The sequence below is a fragment of the Trichechus manatus genome, unplaced genomic scaffold (assembly GCF_000243295.1).
Source record: "Trichechus manatus latirostris isolate Lorelei unplaced genomic scaffold, TriManLat1.0 scaffold00125, whole genome shotgun sequence".
Taxonomy (NCBI): Eukaryota; Metazoa; Chordata; class Mammalia; order Sirenia; family Trichechidae; genus Trichechus; species Trichechus manatus.
The window spans coordinates 1,608,923-1,631,419 of NW_004444061.1; the positions used below are offsets into that span (position 1 = coordinate 1,608,923).

Consider the following 22,497-nt stretch of genomic DNA (forward strand, 5'->3'; position numbering starts at 1 on the left):
GTGTACTGTTTAATGAGAAACTATTTTGTTCTGTAAACCTTCATCTAAAGTGCGAATAGCAGCACAACTGGAAGAACGTAATCGATGTCACTGAATTGCACATGTAGAAATTTTTGAAATGGTGTATCTTTGGCGATCTATTATTTTCACCAAAAAAAAAAAAAAAATCGACAAGGGAGGTCGAGAAGGGAGAGTGTTGACATGTGGTGGGGTTGTTAACCAATGTCATAAAACAATATGTGTACTGACTGTTTAATGAGAAACTATTTATTCGGGAAACCTTCACCTAAAGTACAAGAAAAAAAATATCTTGACAGACTGAAAAAAAAAAACAATTACTGTGTTTCAAAAAGTATACAAGTTTACAAATCACTTATATTTGCATCAATAACAAATATTTGCAAATCATTAATTTTGAGCACTATATAATTTTCCAGTACCAGAATAAGCCTAAAATTAACAAAAGTACACAAGATTTAGTGACATCTTAGTCTTCAAAGTGACATCTTTGTTCTTTAACACTTTAAAAGGTCTTTTGCAGCAGATTTGCCCAATGCAATGTGTTGTTTGATTTTTTGGCTGCTGTTTCCATGAGCGTTGATTGTGGATCCAAGTAAAATGAAATCCTTGACAACTTCAATATTTTCCGTTTATCATGATGTTGTTTATTGGTCCAGTTGTGAGGATTTTTATTTTCTTTATGTTGAGGTATAACCCATACTGAAGGATGTAGTCTTTGATCTTCATCAGTGAGAGCTTCAAGTCCTCATCACTTCCAGCAAGCAAGGTTGTATCATCTGCATATCACAGGTTGTTAATGAGTCTTCCTCCAATCCTGATGCCATGTTCCTCATATAGTCCAGCTTCTCGGATTATCTGCTCAGTATACAGATTGAATAAGTATGGTGAAAGTATACAACCCTGATGCACACCTTTCCTGATTTTAAACCAGGAAGTATCCCCTTGTTCTGTTTGAACAACTGCCTCTTGCTCTATGTACAGGTTCCACATGAGCACAATTAAGTGTTCTGGAATTGCCATTCTTCACGATGTCATCCACAATTTGTTATGATCCACACAGTCAAATGGCTTTCCATAGTCAATAAAACTCAGGTATTCTCTGCTTTTGGTCAAGGTCCATCTGACATCAGCAATGATATCCCTGGTTCCACATCATCTTCTGAATCCAGCTTGAATTTCTGGCAGTTGCCTGTTGATGTACTGCTGCAACTGTTTTTTAATTATCTTCAGTAAAATTTTACTTGCATGTGATTTTAATGATATTATCATTATCATTAATGATAATTTTCTCATTCTTTTGTATCACCTTTCTTTGGAATGGGCACAAATATCGATCCTTCCAGTCGGTTTGTCAGGTAGCTCTCTTCCAAATTTCTTGGCATAGACCAGTGAGCGCCTCCAGCATTGCAACCATTTGTTGAAACGTCTAAACTGGTATTCCATCAATACCTGGAGCCTTATTTTTCACCAATGCCTTCAGCGCAGCTTGGACTTCTTCCTTTAATTCCATCAACTCTTGACGTCACTGTGAGGATTAAGGCACCTGATCCAAGCCATGGTATTTTCAATCATCTCATATGCATGCAAAAGCTGGACAATGAATAAGGAAGACCACAAAGAAGAACTGATACATTTGAATTATGGTGTTAGCAAAGAATACGGAGTATACCATGGACTGTCAGAAGAATGAACAAATCTATCTTGGAACAAATATAGCCAGAATGTACCTTAGAAGCAAGGGTGGCAAGACTTTGACTCCTGTACTTTGGACATGTTATCAGAAGGGACCTGTCCCTGGAGAAGGACATCATGCTTGGTAAAGTAGAGGGTCAGTGAAAAATAGGAAGACCCTCAACGAGATGGATTGACACAGTGTCTGCAACAATGGGCTCAAACATAGAAACAGCTGTGAGGATAGCGCAGGACCAGGCAGTGTTTTGTTCTGTTGTACCTGGGGTTGCTATGACTCGGAACCAACTTGACGGCACCTAACAACAACAACACACAGGACTTGGAAAATAAGAAAACATACTGCAAGCTGGAAAGTCATCTCTCCAGTCTTGAATAGGATAGCCAGCATGAGAACAGGCTCTCGCATATTCTGTGACTGCTCGACAATAGGTATCATCGTCATCAGTTCTGGAAAGTAAAAAAATAGAACCAGAATCACACAGGAAATATTGATAGAAAGTATGCTGCTGAGCTCCTGTTACCTAATGATGCTGAGTGTGGTGAATACACCAAAATTAACTGATGTCTGCACGTATGTCTCTCATAATACATCCTATGAAGCACAGTAATGTAGAAAACAAATAAACTTGGAATTCCAGCCATAATGGTCTAGATAGATTGTCTTCATCAAAATCTGTCAATATTTTGGCTACTTTTCTTTTGAGTCAAGGGACTATCTACACTAAAAATGATTTCTATTTTAATTTTGACATTCTTGCCAGAATCTTCGTTTTTTTTTTTTTTTTTTTTTGGTCCCCAAAAAGCATCACAGACCTTTAGATTTTAATAAATTCTATTAGAAAAATAAAATCCTATCACAACAAAAGCATCAAATAGGAAAATTATTTCTAAGATGTCACAATTTTGATAGACCAAAACTGGATTAAAAATCAATACATGGTAGAACCCAAAAATATTTTCATTGTTCCTTGAAGGTCCTCTTAGTAAGATTCCAAAGCATTTGTGAAAGATTAAATATAGCTTTTAAGTTAATATTTAAAATAAGATTTTGAATTCTTTCAAGTTTAAATTATAAAAGCTAATCATTTTTATAACTTTACTTCAAAAGTAAATAATCTGTATTTTTTATAATCACTTTATAAGCTTCCCCAAACAATCGTTTATTGTAAGAGTTCTACCAGTTTCCAAAGCAGATTAACAAGGCACCTATAAAATAATCAGGGTTTATAATAAAGCAGTGGATTTGTTTTTCAACCCAACCCAAATTCAAGATTGAACAGTTAAATATCTTACAAGATAATGACCTTAAGAATGTTGTATTCTGTGAACATTAACATTTTCAGTATCACTATTGTAAAAGCCACCGTCTCAAATAGCCCTTATCCTGTGTTACTGTAATTGGAGTCATACAACTTATCGAATCTAATTAACTGAGCTTTAGGAGGAAAAAAAGACTGAGCATAAAAACTTCAAAAGCTCAGAAAATATTCTAAACCTCCAGACAAGAAAACTCTCTTTGTAAAACCGTGTAAGCTAAAATTGTTTAATTCCTGGAAAGACGTAAGTTTGTGAATTGCTTTAAAATACGTGTGTTGCTTCCTATAATTATTTGGTGGCTTTGAAAGTTAGCAAAGTAACCGAATATTGGTTTTCCAACTCAGTGCAATTATTAATAGAATAGCTCTCATTTCCGGGCAGTATCTCATTCTGTTGTACGTAGGGTCACTATGAGTCGGAACCGACTCGACAGCACCTAACGACAACACAACACTGTCTGTGTTACTCTAGGTACTGTGCTAGGCACATTACAGGAAGGATCTCAAAAAAAGTCACAACAATTGGGCAAGAAAAACATTATTATCACAATTTACTGGGCGGGACGTGAACTTATTTTTTCTATTTTGGATGTTATATTTAATAAGGAAAAGAAGTACTGACCAATAGTTTTTAAATCAATCAACTTTGGCATAGCATAATTAAAGCCATTTCCTCGCTGTTAGGTTTAGCATTCTTAGAAGCAGAAACAGGAGGGCTTAATTTCAAGGATTGGTACTGTATTATCCTTCAAGTTCCAACTCAAACACAGTCTCCTTTGTGGAGCCTTCATAGGCACTCCCTGATAACCTTTCTCTGCGCTGTTAGAATACAAGTTCTCGGGACAGGGACATGTCTTAATTGTTTCTGTTCCTCCAATGTGTGGCACGATGCCCAGCTCAAAACAGATTTTCAGGAAAAAATAATAAACAGTTGCTGTGGAGTGATTCTGACTCATGACAGGCCCATATGTGTCAGAGTAGAACTGTCCCCATATGGTTTTCAACGGTTGAGTTTTCGAGATCACCAGGCCTTTCTTCGGTGGTGCCTCTAGGTAGATTCAACCTCTAACCTTTCAGATAGCAACCAAGTGCATTAACTGTACCACCCAGGGACTTCATGTGTGTTGATTTAATTCAAGATATTATTGAATCAAATTAATGTATGTTCAGCTGATTCACCTTTTCATTCTCATGCTATGGTAACCTTATGATGCAGTTCCCTAATAGAGGAAGTGAAGAGAATCTCCTCTAGGAGGACGAATGTAGGTAGATTTGTCCTAGGTGAAGTTATTGAGGCAGCATCTCACTCCCCTTTGATCGATGTCTACTTACTCGATAATGCCTTTCCCTTGGTATTGCATGCCTGCTCTGCCCCCTAAACCCTGCCTCTCCACATCAAACATTTATCTTATGTCAGCTGATATCAGCTAGTAAAAGGTGCTTCTCTTTAACTGCTATTTTTCTTTGTCTTAGGGAAAGCATCAAAGTTTCGAAATCCAAAGCCTGACGATATCAAAATTTTTAAAGATGTTAATTTCCTAATGATGACACTTCAGATGAAGTGGGTGTGGTAGAGACTGCTTTTTGTCCCCTAACATATCCAATCCCCTTTCTTCTTTTCAATATTAGAACTCTCAAGTTTTCGCTGGGCATATGGCTACCCAGTCAAAGATAACATTTTCCAGCTCCTTTGCATCTAGGTGTGACCCTGTTTCTAAGTTCTGGCCAGGGGGTTAAAAGTGACTGTGGTACATGAAACTTAAAAGTCACTTCTTTAAAAAGAGCTGTCAGCCCTCTACTTCCTTTTTTCCCTTCATAAGGGCTGACATGAGAACATGGTAGTGAAGAGCCAGTTCTGACTATGAAATTGAGAATAATATCATAGGCCCTGGGTGATGGTGTAGAAACTAGATGAGTCATTGCAAAATTCATGGAACAGAGGCATGGTACCAACCCAAGGCCACCTACCAGTTTGGACTTCATATGAGAGAAATATAAATGTTCAATTTCGTTTAAGCCACTGCTGCTTTGGCTGTTAAAGCAGCCCAACAGCGTCCTAATAAATGGAGGATGACTTGCCTGAGCATACCAAATGATACTTCATCTCAGCCTACTGGAGAAATGGGTGCTAAAGTTGATCATGACAAGGCAAGTGAGAAAACTATTGAAGAATGGTCTAAGAATGAGTCATTGTGGCATAAGCACGATTTTCAATTCCATACTCATGATTAAATAAGGACCATGGTCTACCCTACCAAAACAAAACCAAATTCGTTGCCATCCAATCGATTCTGACTCATGGTGACACCATACGTTATAAAAAAAAAAGAACTATTCCATAGGGTTTTCTTGGCTGTAATCTTTATGGAAGCAGATCATCAGGATTTTTTTCCACTGGGCCGCTGAGTGGGTTTAAACTGCCAGCCTTTAGGTTAGTAGGCAAATGCAAACCATTTGCGCCACCCAGGGGCCTACCTTTGATAAGCTTAAACCTCTTAACAGTGTCTTTTATACAGTAAGCTTTCAAGAGCTGATACTATAGCTTATATTTTCATTTCCCATTATATATTTTGTGACCTGTCAGAACATGGCCAAGTTACAGAAGTGTCTTTTGTCCTTTTTTGGATAAAGAAAACTTTACTGTAAAGGCTAATCATTTCACTTACTTGCAAAGATCATTAACACAGCTGGCAATATATAAATAGGGATCAATATATTCATGGCAGCTGAGAAAAGGAAACTGCAACAGTATCTGACACTTGAAGAAGATGGCCTGTGTGGAAAAAGATGCCAGTCACCAGAACGTATTTAATGATATGTGTGTACTCTCATTTTCCTTACTGATTTATTTGCAACACTCTTAGTTCTTACCACAAAAGAAAGGGTAATTTATTCTTATAAATTTTAACTAACACTTTTCTAACTATATTTTTGCATAATGAGTACTGCTTTTATGAACTCATTACATTCACTATTTCTATAATAACCTTAATGTTATTCTCTGCTGCAATTACACTTCTTTGATTTAATAGTTTGGAATTATGTTAAGTTTGCACTAAAAATGCTTAAGGATAACTATACAAAGAGTATATATGTTTGTGTTATGCTCAGCAGGCCCCAATTTTTTTACATCAAATTTACCTCAAATGCTGGCATTCCACTTGAGCATGGACTTGGAAAATCTGAGGGTATGGGTACACATTTGGTATCATCTGGAGTTTGCACCATCCAACTATTTGCAAACATAGCAATGTCTTCTGTATAGTCCTCTATTTCAAACAAATGCACACAAAATAATAACAATAATAATAATAAGTATAAGAGTATCATTTTCCACAAGCATAGACACAGTTCCTCAGCATAAAACTTCTGGTCAGAAAGAGAAACTCAGTAACTTTACAATTAACCAACGATATTAGACTATAATATTACTTTGATATAATAAAAATAAATTGAACAAAGTAGCAAATAAAATTAGTACAATTGGAGAGAAAAAAGTAAACTGCAATGAAACAAGATGGGGAAGGACTGAAAGTGAGCAGATACAACATACATACTAGTAAAGTTCAAGTTAGCCAACACAGAATTTGTTTTGGAGAGAAGAGGGAAAATAAACATAAAACCAAGAAAGAAAAGTAAAAATTTGGTGTGACATTTCTGAAACAGCCCTCTCATTATTCAGACACTGATCAGAACCTTACTAAGATCCCAGTTCCATTTTGGGGTCCTCTACGATAAAAACTCCTCCACGCTTCTGTCAGCTTGTTGTACTGTGGGGGTTTGTATGTTGCTGTGATGCTAGAAGTTATGTCACCAGTATTCAAATATCAGCAGGGTCACCCATGGTGGACAGCTTTCAGCTGAGCTTCCAGAGTAAGACAGACTAAGGAGAAGGAGCCGGCAGTCTACTTCTGAAAAGAATTAGCCAGTGAAAACCTTATGAATAGCAGCAGAACATTATCTGATATAGTGCGAGAAGATGAGCCCCTCGGGTTAGAAGGCACTCAAAACACGACTGAGGAAGAGCTGCCTCCTCAAAGTAGAGTCGACCTTAATGACATGGATGGAGTCAAGCTTTCGGAACCTTCATTTGCTGATGTGGCATGACTCAAAAGGAGAAGAAACAACTGCAAACATCCACTAATAATCAGAACCTAGAATGTATGAAGTATGAATCCAGGAAAATTGGAAATCGTCAAAAATGAAATGGAACACATAAAGATCAATACCCTAGGCATTAGTGAGCTGAAATGGACTGGTATTAGTCATTTTGAATCAGACAATCATATGATCTACTATGCCGGGAATGACTACTTGAAGAGGAATGGCACTGCATTCATCGTCAAAAAGAACATCTCAAGATCTATCCTGAAGTACAACGCTGTCAGTAATAGAATAATATCCAAATGCCTACAAGAAGACCAGTTAATACTATTATTCAAATTTACACACCAACTGTTAAAGCCAAACATGAAGAAATTGCAGATTTTACCAACTTCTGCAGTGTGAAATTGATCGAACATGCAATCAGGATGCACTGAAAATTACTGGCGATTGGAATGTGAAAGTTGGAAACAAAGAAGAAGGATCCAGAGTTTGGAAAATATGGCCTTGGTGATAGAAACAATGCCAGAGATCATATGATTGAATTTTGCAAGACCAACAACTTCTTCATTGCAAATACCTTTTTTCTACAACATAAATGGAGACTATCCACATGGACCTTGCCAGACGGAATACACAGGAATCACATTGACTACATCTGTGGAAAGAGACTCTGGAAAAGCTCAATATCATTAGTCAGAACAAGGCCAGGGGCTGACTATGGATCAGACCATCAATTACTCATACGCAAGTTCAAGTTGAAACTGAAGAAAATTAGAACAAGTCCACGAGAGACAAAGTACAACCTTGAGCATATTCCACCTGAATTTAGAGACCACCTCAAGAAAAGATTTGACACATTGAACACTAATGACCGAAGACCAGACAAGTTGTGGAATGACATCAAGGACATCATACATGAAGAAAGCAAGAGGCCATTAAAAAGACAAGAGAGAAGGAAAAGACCTAAATGGATGTCAGAAGAGCCTCTGAAACTTGCTCTTGAATATCGAATAGCTAAAGCAAAAGAAAAAATGATGAAGTAAAAGAGCTGAACAGAAGATTTCAAAGGGCGGCTCGAGAAAACAAAGTAAAGTATTATGATGACATGTGCAAAAATCTGGAGACAGAAAACCAAAAGGGAAGAACACGCTCAGCATTTTTCAAGCTGAAAGAACTGAAGGAAAATTGCAAGCCTCGGGTTGCAATACTGAAGGATTCTACAGGGCAAATATTAAATGACGCAGGAAGCGTCAAAAGAAGATGGAAGGAATACACAGAGTCACTATACCAAAAAGAACTGGTTGACGTTCAACCATTTCAGGGGGTAACATATGATCAGGAACCAATGGTACTGAAGGAAGAAGTCCAAGCTGCACTGAAGGCATTGACAGAAAAACAAGGCTCCGGAAATTGACGGAATACCAATTGAGATGTTTCAATAAATGGATGCAATGCTGGAAGCGCTCACTCCTCTATGCCAAGATATTTGGAAGACAGCTACCTGGCCAACTGACTGAAAGAGATCCATATTTATGTATAATCTCAAGAAAGGTGATCCAACCAAATTTGGAAATTATTGAAGAATATCATTAATGTCACATGCAAGCAAAATTTTGCTGAAGATCATTCAAAAGCGGCTGCAGTAGTATATTAACAGGGAACTGCCAGAAATTCAAGCTGAATTTAGAAGAAGACGTGGAACCAGGGATATCATTGCTGATGTCAGATGGATCCTGGCTGAAAACAGAGAATACCAAAAAGATGTTTACCTGTTTTATTGACTACGCTAAGGTGTCCGACTGTGTGGATCAGAACAAATTATGGATAACTTTGTGGAGCATGGGAATTCCGGAACACTTAATCTTAATTGTGCTCATGAGGAATCTGTACATGGATCAAGAGGCATTCATTCGAACAGAACAAGGGAATACTACATGGCTTAAAGTCAGGAAAGACATGCGTCACTGTTGTATCCTTTCACCATACCTATTCAATCTGTATGCTGAGCAAATAATCTGAGAAGCTGGACTATATGAAGAACCTGTCATCAGGATTGAAGGAAAACTCCTTAATAACCTGCATTATGCAGATACCACAGCCTTGCTTGCTGAAAGTGAAGAGGACTTGAAACCCTTACTGATGAAAATGAAAGACCACAGCCTTCAGTATGGATTACACCTCAACATAAGTAAATAAAAATCCTCACAACTGGACCAATAAGCAACATCATGATAAATGGAGAAAACATTGAAGTTGTCAAGGATTTCATTTTACTTGGATCCATAATCAACACCCACGGAAGCAGCAATCAAGAAATCAAAAGGTGCACTGCATTGGGCAAACTGGCTGCACAAGACCTCTTTAAACTGTTGAAAAGCAAAGATGTCACCTTGAGGACTAAGGTGCGCCTGACCCAAGCCATGGTGTTTTCAATTGCCTCATATGCATATGAAAGCTGGAAAATGAATAAGGAAGGCCAAAGAAGAATTGACACCTTTAAATTGTGGTGTTGGTGAAGAATATTGAATATACCATGGACTGCCAAAAGAACGGACAAATCTGTCTTGGAAGAAGTACAACCAGAATTCTCCTTAGAAGCAAGGATGGTGAGACTACGTCTCACATACTTTGGACATGTTATCGGGAGGGATCAGTCCCTGGAGCAGGACATCATGCTTGGTAAAGTAGAAGGTCAGCAAAAAGAGGAAGACCCTCAAGGAGATGGATTGACACAGTGGCTGCAACAATCAGCTCAAGAATAACAATAATTGTGAGGATGGTGCGTGTCTTAGTCATCTAGTGCTGCCATAACAGAAATACCACAAGTGGATGGTTTTAACGAAGAAAAGTTTATTTCCTTACAGTAGAGTAGGCAAAAAGTCCAAATTCAAGGTGTCAGCTCCAGGGGAAGGCTTTCTCTCTCTCGGCCTTCTCATCAGTGTTCCCCCAGACTAGGAGGTTCTCTGCGCAGGGACCCCGGTCCAAAGGACATGCTCTGCTCCTGGCACTGCTTTCTTGATGATGTGAGGTCCCTCTGTCTCACTGCTCACTTCTGTCTTTTATATCTCAAGAGATTGCCTCAGGATACAATCCAATCCTGTAGATTCAGTTCTGCCTTACTAATACAACTGCCACCCATCCTCCCTCATTAACATCATAGAGGCAGGATTTCAACGTATAGGAAAATCACACAGTACCAGGAATCATGGCCCAGCCAAACTGATACACTCATTTCTGGGGGGACATAATTCAATCCATGACATTGCAGGACCAGGCACTGTTTCATCCTGGCGTGCATAGTGTCAGTATGAGTCAGAACCGACTTGACGGCGCCTAACAACGACAACAATAAAAACTATCTTTGTTGAGCCCTTGAAGAGATTTCAGAGGACAGTCACACAGATGATTAAAAACTGGGAAAAACACTTGGAGAAGAGAAAACTAAGAAGCGAATCCATTTCATCAGAATATGATGAACTGTTTTTTGAAATATGCTGAGGACAGAGCCCAATGTTAAGAATCAGGAAGTTTATCCTAGTATTATTCGGAGCTAATATATAGGTAACAACAAACAGTTGGCAGTGAGCTCTCTGGATTCTTGGCTCCATATCAAGTTTAAACTTCTCAGCAGCTGGCTTCTCAGAACACATTCAGAGTCTGACATGCAAATTAATCCTGCCCCAGATTGAGACAAAGGCTGAATATCAAATCTCAAGGACTTGGCTGAACCAAACAGTGACATCTCAAAGTTCTGTCTAAGCCAGTTAGTCTTCTGATTTGCACTGCAGATTCTCCATCACCTAGATTTACATGACCATAAAGTCTACCATTGATGATAATCTATGGCACCACTAGAATCAAATATCTCCTCACCACATATGTATTCCTGGCTCTGTTCTCAAGCCAAAGGTTTCACCATACTCTCTCAGCATCTTCAACATGGGAATATAATGTCCACATGCTACCACCAATCACTGGGAAGAACATGCTTTTCTCTCTTAATATAAAATCCCAAACCTTACTGTAGTTGGAAAAACTCTGGCCCCTAAACACCACCACCATCTTTTATTCTTATTCAGTCTGCTCCAGTCATCCTGGCTTTATGCTGTTCTTCAGATACCCAAGTTCACTCCTAAAACCAGTTGCTGTCGAGTCATCCTTGACTCATGGTGACTCCATGCGTGTCAGAGTAGAACTTTGTGCTCCACAGGGTTTTCAAGGGCTGATTCTTTGGCAATAGATTGCCAGGCCTTTCTTCCAATGTGACTCTAGATGGACTCAAACTTCCAACCTTTCATTTTGCATCTGAGCATGTTTATGGTTTGCACTACCCAAGGATTCCAAGCTCATTCCTACCTCAGGACATTTGCACTTGCTCCTCCTCTTTCAAAAACATTCTTCCCTCAAATCTTCCCATGGCTCCCTTCCTCACTTGACTTAGGCATATGTTCAATGTGACATCCTCAGAGGGGCCTTCTCTGCCACAGGATCTAGACTACCACTGACCACACACTGCTTTATTACTCTTTCTCCACTTTGCTTTTTTTATGGCTGTTATTGCCCACTAAAGTTATATTTCAGTTTGTTTACCTCTTTATTTATTTTGTCCTTCACTACAATATATACTACATGGAGGGAGGGAGCTTGTTTTAGTTGTTCTATTGTTTGGTCCTTAGTTAGTGCCTAGCATCTACTCGGTGCTCAAAATGCATTTGCTAAATAACTGAATAAGTAAACACAGAAAAGTTTTCAATATTCATTAAGTAGATTATTAGCATCCTAGAGCTTTCAAATGTGTTTGGTCTACTTGCTTCATTATCTCAGACATTGTTGAAAATGTTACACACTGAATCACATTTTATTTCAAAACATTATCATTTTTTAAATGTCTGCAGAACCAAAAATACTTCCTAAAGGTCCACGTATTTCAGTATTTATGCCCAAATTTTAGTGTTACTAAACAACAGTGGCAATCCCTTGGAGTTCATATTAACTCCAGCTTTTGAACCACATATTTAGCTTTTTTTTACTATGTTGTATCAATAAGAGTCACGAAAGTTGTTAATTATTATGAGAACTTAAATCCATATCAATTAGCTATCTGGATTCTACTAAACCAAAATTAGAATGTAAGAGCTCAGCTGCTATCCAAGAGGTCGGCAGTTCAAATCCACCAGCCACTCCTTGGAAACCCTATGGGGCAGTTCTACTCTGTCCTATAGGGTCGCTAGGAACACAAATTAAAATCTTCCTATATTCACAGAAATTCTGAAAAGCTTCATTTCTTTGTGAAGTCATCCCTGAAGAATGAGAAGGTTGCACAAAGAAATGCAATCTTAATCACTGATAAAAAAAAAACTACGCATTTAATGGCATTCATCAAACTGTCTAACTGCCTCCAAAGATTTATCGAATCAGCAAAGTACAGGATAAGTTTCAAGAAAATAAGAGGCATCTTAAAGGTAAAGGCAATACAGTTTATCTGTAGACATTTTCCTGCATGATTGCAGTATGGGAGAAAATCGAGGGCAGTTTCTAGACATGTCTGTAGAAATGGTTGTAAATTAGGATTTTTACTATTCCACCTATCATTATGCACCAAATAAAATTTCAAAGAAGCTGAAATCTCTCTTTAGACTCTTCCCACATACTTCTTGCCTTGCTCAATTGCTTCCTGCCAGTCTCCCCCACTTATAATCCACTAACTACTCATGACTTAAAATGAATAGCTAGATTCATCATCGTTGTTAGGTGCCATCGAGTCACTTCCAACTCATAGTGACCCCATGTACAAGACAATGAAACACAGCCAGGTCCTGCACCATCCTCATGATCACTGTTATGCTTGAACCCATTTTTGCAGCCACTGTGTCAATGTATCTCACTGAGCGTCTTCCTGTTTTTAGCTGACCCTCTACCAAGCATGAGGTCCTTCTCCAGGGTCTGGTTACACATTATAAAGACTTTCCAAATTACTATTCAATTTGTATAACCTTGCTTACATTTCATTATCTTAATTTATAAAACTTTTATTTTTCAGTCATTTAATTAGTACTTATTAAGACTAGATGCAAAACAGCTTTCATCCTAATGTAGACACATTTGCCTCCAAATGGGTTTGAATAACTAGAAGGTAAGCTCCTTGAGGGCAGAGATCTTTATTTTGTTTACTGATGTATCCCATGTTCCTACAGCAGTGCCTGGCATGAAGTAAATGTTCGATTAATATTTGTTATATAAGTGAATCCTGTATCTTAATTTAGCAAATGTAAACTAACTTGTTGTCGTGTGATGGATCACTGTTGTGTGGCCTTTCTAGCCATAGTCTTGTAACTCCCACCCAAGTGACTGGGTAGGACTGTGTGATAGGGTAATTGTGGCCCACCAAAGGAATTGGTCAGTTTTTACCATCCCACTGGGCTTGAGGTGAGCCATCTCCAAGGCAGGAGAGAGAAGAGCCCACCATCACCAAGGAAGGAAAGACCGGCAGGAGAGACTCACAGGAGAGACCCACAGGAGACAGTGCAGTGGGCTTCCTGGCCCACGGAGAGAGGGAGCTGAGTGCCTAGGGCCAGGGAGAGGTGTGCCTGTAAGCATGCCAGGGAAGAGGCTGTCCTGATGTAAGAACTGCATCCTTGAGTGTTCCTGAGCCTGATTTGTAAGTTATTACTTCCCTAATAAACCTCATAATTGTGAGTATGGTCTGTGAATTCTGTGTGGCCATTGCAATGAATTATCGAACCCAGCAGAGAAGTAGAGAGTGCCATGGGCGGGACAACTGGTGTCAGCATTGGTAAAGGTGCTGGAGAGAGGAGGCATGGCTGACCTCTGCCTCATAGGAATCAGCCTTGGGCTGTTGATCTTGATTCTCCTTCCCCCTTGTAAAATTAGAGGAGGTCAGACATTGCCTCCATGTCATTTTTACACTTGTGGTTTTCAAAATTGACATAAAAATGTATTCCTATTTACACTAGGCTTAAAATCACTAAAGCAGGCAAGTGACAACCACTAATTTTACCCAACCGAGGACAAGTCTTCTGGGTGCAAACAGCTTGGGCAGTGAAAGAAAACTTTAGACAGTACCTACATAATTTTGCTCCACTTACTTACCTTGCTGAATTATGAAATCGTCAGACTGAATGCCATTGTAGTTTCCACATAGGCCACACGATTTCCCTTTATGCTCCTCAGACAGTTTGAGGTAAATTCCAGATATTCCATCCCAAGCCAATGAAAAACCAAAGGTTGTTTTCACCAGAATGTAGTCAGCTAGTTTCTCAATGAAAACCTGTCCTATCGTCTGAGGCAACGTTAACCTTGAAAAACAGAACAAAGGTAATCTAAGAAGTATGATGAAGGATCAGTTGCAGATGATTGATTTTTTTCAAAGAATGAGTGAGATCATTGAATAAAAGAGAATTATTCCTCAAAATTATGGATTTCTCAAGCAACAAATCTTAGTTCAACATTAAAATAAAAAAAAAAAAAGACAACAGAAATGATGTCAATTTCCCTTACTGATTTAGTTTTACACTTAAAATTGAATGCTTCTTTCAACTAACCAAATACACACAGCAGCTAAATATCAGTGATTGTTGAAATCTGGAAAATAACCTCATCTATTTAGAATAATGGGGGCTGAAAAGTAATTATTCTTTATCTATAGAGTTAAAATCTAAAAGCACTGCTCAATAATTTTGAAATAAGGACAAGCAATGGTCAAAATGTGTAAGCACAACGCTCAAGTTCTGACTTTAATTTTATTTTAAACTTGGCTGAAAGAAAACAGCAACTTCTATCTCCAAAATGTCACCTTGGTTTATGGTAAGTCATTGTTTCCCAAAAGAAAACGTCCAGGAATAATTCATTATAATATACATTTGTTCAATGTTGTAAAGTATAAAGGACATTATTAGGGATATAAAATATTTTGTCATACAGTATCTTATAGCAGTTATTATATTCATAACTTTTAAATTGGATACAGTTTGGCCTATTTAAACAAGGGTCACAGAATATTCAAACTCCTGATTCAGTGTCTAGTCTTTTCATTTTTCATAAGCATGTGTGTCATGGATTGAATTATGTCCCCCAAAAAATGTGTGTATCAGTTTGGCTGGGCCATGATTCCTGGTACTGTATGATTTTCCTGTATGTTGTAAATCCTGCCTCTATGATGTTAATGAGGAAGGATGGGTGGCAGTTGTGTTAGTAAGGCAGAACTGGATCTACGAGATTGGATTGTATCCTGAGGCAATCTCTTGAGATACAAAAGAGAGAAGTGAGCAGAGAGACAGGGGGACCTCATACCATCAAGAAAGTAGTGCCGGGAGCAGAGCACATCCTTTGGACCAGTCCCTGTGCAGAGACACTCCTAGTCCAGGGGAATATTGATGAGAAGGCTGACAGAGAGAGAAAGCCTTCCCCTGGAGCTGACACCCTGAATTTGGACTTTCAGCCTACTTTACTGTGAAGAAATAAATTTCTCTTTGTTAAAGCCATCCATTTGTGGTATTTCTGTTGTAGCAGCACTAGATGACTAAGACAACATGCATATACAAAGGAAATAGCAGACAAAAGGAATATGAAGAAAACTAAACAATTAGACATTTTAAAAGCAAAGTAAGTCACCTAGAATACTTTTGAAACAACACTGCTCTCCTTCCATTCATGAATAGTACAGAAAAGAGAAAGTAATATGTGAGTGGTCATCTAATATACTCCATTGGTCTCACCCCATCTGGAGCAAGGGAGAATGAAGAAAACCAAAGACACAAGGGGAACAGTAGTCCAAAGAACTAATGGACCACAACTACCACAGCCTCCACCAGACTGAGTCCAGTACAACTAGACGGTGCTTGGCTACCACTGACTGTTCTGGCAGGGATCACAATAGAGGGTCCCAGACAGAGTTGGAGAAAAATGTAGAACAAAATTTAACTCACAAAAAAAGACCAGACTTACTGTTCTGACAGAGACTGGAGAAACCCCAAGAGTATGGCCCCCAGATACCCTTTTAACTCAGTACTGAAGTCACTCCTGAAGCTCACCCTTCAGCGAAAGAATAGGTTTATAAAACAAAACGAGACTAAATGGACACACCAGCCCAGGGGCCAGGACAACAAGGCAGGAGGGGACAGGAAAGCTGGTAATGGGGAACCCAAGGTCGAGAAGAGGACAGTGTTGATACGTCGTGGGGTTGGCAACCAATATCACAAAACAATATTAATTGTTTAATGAGAAACTAATTTGCTCTGTAAGCCTTCATCTAAAGTACAATAAAAAATTTTTAAAAAAGAGAAAGTAATAATAATTCAAAAACTGTGAAAAACTCATTTTTCTTAAGCTAGCCCTCAAATGACACAGTGGCTGTAACAACGGGCTCGAACATAGCAACAATTGTGATGATGGCACAGGACTGGGCAGGGTTTTGTTCTGTTGTTCATAGGGTCTCTGTGAGTCAGGACCGACTTGATGGCACCTAACAACAACAACAGCCATGCTAAAAAATTATAAACTATAATGTGAGTTATGAGGGAGGTTAATAGGCATATTCATAGACTGCTCTCAAAACTGCAAGTTAGTGAAGTCCTTTCCAGAAGCTCAAAGCTACAGGAAACAAAAATGATAAAACTAAACATACTCTCCATGAGAGGGATAGTCTCCAAAGAAATAATTCAACATACCTGTAACTATCTGTACAAAAATGTTTACAGGTAATTATTGGTAGCAAATTATTTATAAAAACAGGAAAAAAGTTAAAAGTTAAAGTTGGAGAATAAATAAGAAGACTCTAGCTTACCAGTGCCATAATGTGATTAAAAATTAAAAACTTGATGAATGTGCAGTAAAAGTCAGTATGAAATAATACGGAAGAAATAGCACTTGTTTTGAGTTTCCAAGTTTATGAAAACTATACTTGATTGTAGCAGGAAGAAAGTGAGTCATGTTTTATAAAGGCATTTCATAGTAATGGGATGCTAATTAAATGAAAGTATAGTTTTCCTGTTCTAGATTTTTGTTTGTTTGGTCATTTGGTCTCTTTCACAGTAAATTTGATTAAATATACAATTAAAAAAAAAATAACTGTGATTACCCTGAAGTTCATAATACAGAAGGATGCTAGTGGAGATGAATGATAATAGTTAAAACTGGATAATCTCCAATATGTCTAAGGAAAAACTCCATGCAACCTAAGCATGAAACATTAAAAATATAAGCTAAAATTAATTCACTGATTAATGCTGGAAAGTATCTGGGCGTTTACATGTGCAAAAACCCCTCATTTTACAGGTCAGAACTGAAGTTCAGAGAGGTAAAGTACGATGTTCAGAGCCTCACATGTATGATTTCATTTTGGTAAACATTTCTCTAACCACTTGCTGTGAGTTAGGCCCTAGGCCAGGTACAGCATTAGTATAAGCAACTTAGCTAAATAATAACTATCCTCTTCCATCATAAATCTGGAAATCCTCAAAGAAAACACATTCTTGGAGTTAAAATTAAATATTATGGCCTTGGAATTCTGGGCAACATGGCACTATTGACAGAAAAACCACGCCGTCCCTCCACAGCAAAGATCCGAAAAACTAACTCAGAGACAAACATCAATCCTGAAACCCTAAGCATCAAATGAAGAGAGAAAGAACTCAGACAAACACCGAATGGAATAAGAAACTGACGGAGAACAGAGATTGAGGAGAGATACATGCAGAGGTCCCCTCTCAGCTAATGCAGCATAGATTCGCCATCTTGGACTTCTGTTGGAGATAGGCGAACAGGGAGTACAGGAAAGCAGCTTCACGGAGCTCCCAGCAGGAGACAGAACAATTGGTAACCAGCAATATACACTTTACCACTCCCACCCTTCTTCACTCCCACGTGGCCTTCTCTGCTTCCTGCGGCCAGTCTCTTGGCTGGGAAGCACCAGCTTCACCCCTGTGCCACTTGGATTCTACCCGACCACACTGGCCAGCTCCCTGAGTGCCATTTGTTGGATGCTGGTGTTGCTCTTTTCCCACTTCTTTTGGTTTCTTCCATACCCCTCACCACCTCCCCCTCCTTTCTCTCAACTACCTTGCTCCATGTGCCATCTTTGCTTCTTCCTGAAAGGGTGTGAAATGCCACTCAACTGTGGAACTGCTTCCCGGCCTGTGCAGCCAAGCTGGTAGGATGCCCAGGGCTATTTGTTTGTTTGTTTTGATTTGTTCTGTTTTGATTTGCATGTTTGTTTTCTTTTTCTTTTCTCGGCTTGGGAGCCCCTTCTAGCAGGGCAGTACTGTGCGGCTTGGGAGCTATTCCCTCAGTCTGAACAGCCATGCAGTGGGATCCCTGGGAGAATTTCTTTTTTCTTGTTTTTGTTTTTTGTTGTTGTTTTTCTTTGTTTTCTTTTCTCTCTTTTTCCCTTTTTGTCTTTCTTCATTTCTCAGTTTCGCATCTCTCTATACTTACCTTCTCTTCCTGTCTCCTGAATATCTGGCACTGTCTGACACATCTGCTCCTTCTAGCCAGGTGTACTACACGGCCTGGGAGCAACTTCCCCAGTCCTCTCAGCTGCACTGGTGGGATCCCTAGGGGCTTTTTTTTTTTTCCCCTAATTTTTATTTATTCATGTTTTTCTTTTACCCTTTCTTTTTTTTTCTCTTTTTTCCCTCCATTTCAGAGTCTCCCATCTCTCCACCCCAATGGCAAGCTCCCTTAGCATTCTTTTTTGTTTGTTTGTATGTCTTTGGCTCCTGTTCCTCTCTCTTCTCTCTCATACCCATCTTAGCTCCATACATCACAATCTTCTCCCTCCTTCCTGCCTACTCGCACCATGCACTGAACATCACACCCCTGAGCAGCAAAGGCATGGCCTATCAGAGCCTGCCCTACACTGATTCCCAGTCTGCCCTGTCAGCCCTACTATGTGCCAGAAACAACCAATCCCAGCAACTCACCTTCAGTTGGACCTGCCCTGCTGTACCAGACCTGAGCAACTGACTAGGCCCATTGGAGAAGGAGGCAAAAAGTATCATGCCCACAGAAGAGCAAACAACAAAGAATGCATAGCCCGCCTGCTCAGACACAACCAAATAAAACAAAAAAGCAAGATGAAACAAAAAAATCTACAATCAGTAAACGAGGAAAATAACTAATGAATGTCCCAAAGACAGCAGACAATATCAAAACATATAAAAAAACAACACAGGATGGTTCCAGTAGGCATCCAAAATAAAACACCAGATGACTTTCCAGTAGAAGAAAAGGCATTAGAACTACCTGATAGGGAATGAAAACCTCTAATATTCAGAGCTATCCAAGAGTTGAAGCAAAAACCAGAAAAAAATAGGAAAAAACAGACAAATTCAAGGAAAATGCAGGCAAGTTCACGGAAAATACAGACAAAAAAAATGGAAGAATTCAAGAAAATAATACAAGAACAAAATGCCAAAATGAATTCACACCTAGAAATCATACGAAAACAACAATAGAGTCCTAGAGGGGCTAATGAGCAGGTTTGAAATGACAGAAGATAGGATCAGCAAAACTGAAGACAAACACTTGGGATACAACTCTGAGGAAAAATCAGAAAAAAGTACAAAGAAAAATGAAGAAACCCTGAGACTAACATGGGATACAATCAAAAGCAAAAATTTACAAGTGATTGAAGTTCCAGAACAGGGGGAGAAAACAGAAAACACAGAGAGGATCATTGAAGAACTGCTGGCAGAAGTCTTCCTCAATATCATGAAAGATGAAAATCTGACCATCCAAGAAGCTCAACGAACCCTATATGGGAGAGACCTCAAAAGAAAATCACCAAGGCATATGATAATCACACTCGCTAAAACCAAAGACAAACAAAGAATCCTGAGAGCAGCTGAAGAAAAACAAAAAGTCACATACAGAGGAGTAACAATAAGACTAAGCTCAGATTATTTGGCAGAAATCAGGCAAGCAAGTAGACAATGGGATGACATATATAAAACCTTGAAAGAAAAAAACTGCCAGCCAAGAGTAAGAAACAAAAACACTAACTCAAATATGATGGTGAAATTAGGACATTTCCACCTAAACAGAAATTAAGGGACTATGTAAAAACCAAACCAAATTTACAAGAATTATTAAAGGGGATCCTTCGATCTGAGAACAAACAAAATTAGATCACAGTCTGAATCTAGGAAGTAGGATCATACCAGCCAGATACCAACCTAGGAAATGAACTCTCAAGGACTATCCAAAACCAAAAGAATTACAACAGAGAATCAGAGAGGTTAATCTGTAAATGACAATAACATCAGAACAATAAAAGAGGGAATAAATGGTGTAGGTATAAAACCTTCTGATGGAGAGGAAGCCAAGGCAATACCAAGTAATAATAGACTGGTTGAAACCTAGGAAGATAAGGGTAAATTTCAAGGTAACCACAAAGAAAGTTAACAAACCTACTCATCAAAATAAAAAAAAAATAAAAAAACCATAAAGTCTCAGTAAAAGCAAAATCTACAAAAACAGAAGAAATGAAAAAAACCCCACAAACTAAAGGAATTCAGCACAGGAGAGTAAGATGAACAAAGAAAACGTCAGCACCACAAAAAAAAAGCACTACAAAATGACAGCAATAAACTCACACCTATCAGTAATTACACTGAATGTAAATAGCCTAAATACACCCATAAAGAGACGGAAAGTGAAAGAATGGATAAAGAAAACAGGATCCATCAATAAGCTGTCTACAAGAGAAAGACCTCAGAAACAAAGACGTACATTTATTAAAAATCAAAAGATGGAAAAAATATATCAAGCAAACAGCTACCAAAAAGAGCAGGAGTGGCAATACTGATCTCAGATAAAATAGACTTTAAAACAAAATCAACCATAAAAGACAAAGAAGGATACCATGTAATGATTCAGGGGATGCTCCATCATGAAGACATAACCATAATAAACATCTACGCACCCAAGGACAGGGCTCCAAAATACATAAAACAAACTCTAACAGCACAGAAGAGAAATTGACAGTTCCACAACAATAGTAGGAGACTTCAACACACCACTCTCAGTAAAGGACAGAACATCTAGAAAGAAATTCAACAAAGATACATAAGACCTAAAGGGCACAATAAGCCATCTTGACCTCATTTACATAGAACACTCCACCCAACAGCTGCGAAGTACACATTCTTAACCAACGCACATGCAATGTTCTCCAGAATGGACTACATCTTAGTCTGCAGAGCAACCCTCAACAAAACCCAAAATGTGGAGATAATACAAAGTATCTTCTCCAACCAAAACGCCATCAAGGTAGAAATTAACAACAGGAAAAGCAAGGGAAAAAAAATCAATTACATGGAAACTGAATAACACCCTGCTTACACATCCTTGAGTAATAGAAGAAATCAGAGATGGAATCAAAAAATTCCTAGAAACAAACAACAATGAAAACACATCATACCAAAACTTTTGGGACACAGCAAAGGCAGTCCTCAGAGGACAATTTATAGTAATACATGCACCTACCAAAAAAGAAGAAAGGGACAAAATAAAAATATTAACTACACAACTCGAACAAATAGAGATCAGTAAAGAAAAGCCCACAGCCATCGGAAGAAAAGAAATAATAAAGATCAGAGCAGAAATAAATGAAATAGAGAATAGAAAAATGATAGAATCAACAAAACCAAGAGTTGGTTCTTTGAAAGGAACAACAAAGCCGACAAACCACTGGCCAGACTGACAAAATAAAAACAGGAGAGCGCGCAAATAACCTAAATAAGAAATGAAATCAGGGTCATTACAACAGACCCAACTGAAATAAAAAGGATCATAACAGAGTATTATGAAAAACTATACTCCGACAAATTTGAAAACCTAGAGGAAATGGAAAAATTTCTAGAAACATCCTACTTACCCAAAGTGACATAAAGTGACATTGAAAATCTGAAAAGACCCAGAACAAGAGAAGAGATTGAAAAGGTAATTAAAACAACTCTCAACAACAACAACAAAAAACCTGGCCCAGATGGCTTTACTGAAGAATTCTACCAAACTTACAGAGAAGAGCTTATACCAGTACTACTCAAACTATTTCAGAACATAGAAAAGGAAGCAACACTTCTGAATTCATTCTATGAAGTTAGCATAACCCTGATACCAAAACCAGGCAAAGACACCACAAAAAAACAAAATTACAGACCAGTATCTCTCATGAATATAGATGCAAAAATTCTCAACACAATTCTTGCCAATAGAATTCAGCATCTTATCAAAAAATAATACAACACAACCAAGGAGGATTCATACCAGGTATGCAAGGATGGTTCAACATTAGAAAATCAATCAACATAATCCATCACATAAATAAAAGGAAAGAAAA

At 38.4% G+C, this 22,497-nt stretch overlaps 1 protein-coding gene across 1 annotated transcript in view; it reads right to left on the minus strand.

Moving 5' to 3' along the window:
• OTOGL (otogelin like) overlaps window positions 1-22,497 on the minus strand; it is a 200,727-nt gene that overhangs the window by 157,342 nt on the left and 20,888 nt on the right. The window contains exons 8-11 of the mRNA XM_004384611.2: window positions 14,247-14,452; window positions 6,171-6,298; window positions 5,696-5,802; window positions 2,054-2,160 (exon numbers count right to left, since the gene is read on the minus strand). Coding sequence (XP_004384668.1) covers window positions 2,054-2,160; window positions 5,696-5,802; window positions 6,171-6,298; window positions 14,247-14,452 — 548 coding nt within the window. The remainder of the gene's footprint in view (window positions 1-2,053; window positions 2,161-5,695; window positions 5,803-6,170; window positions 6,299-14,246; window positions 14,453-22,497) is intronic.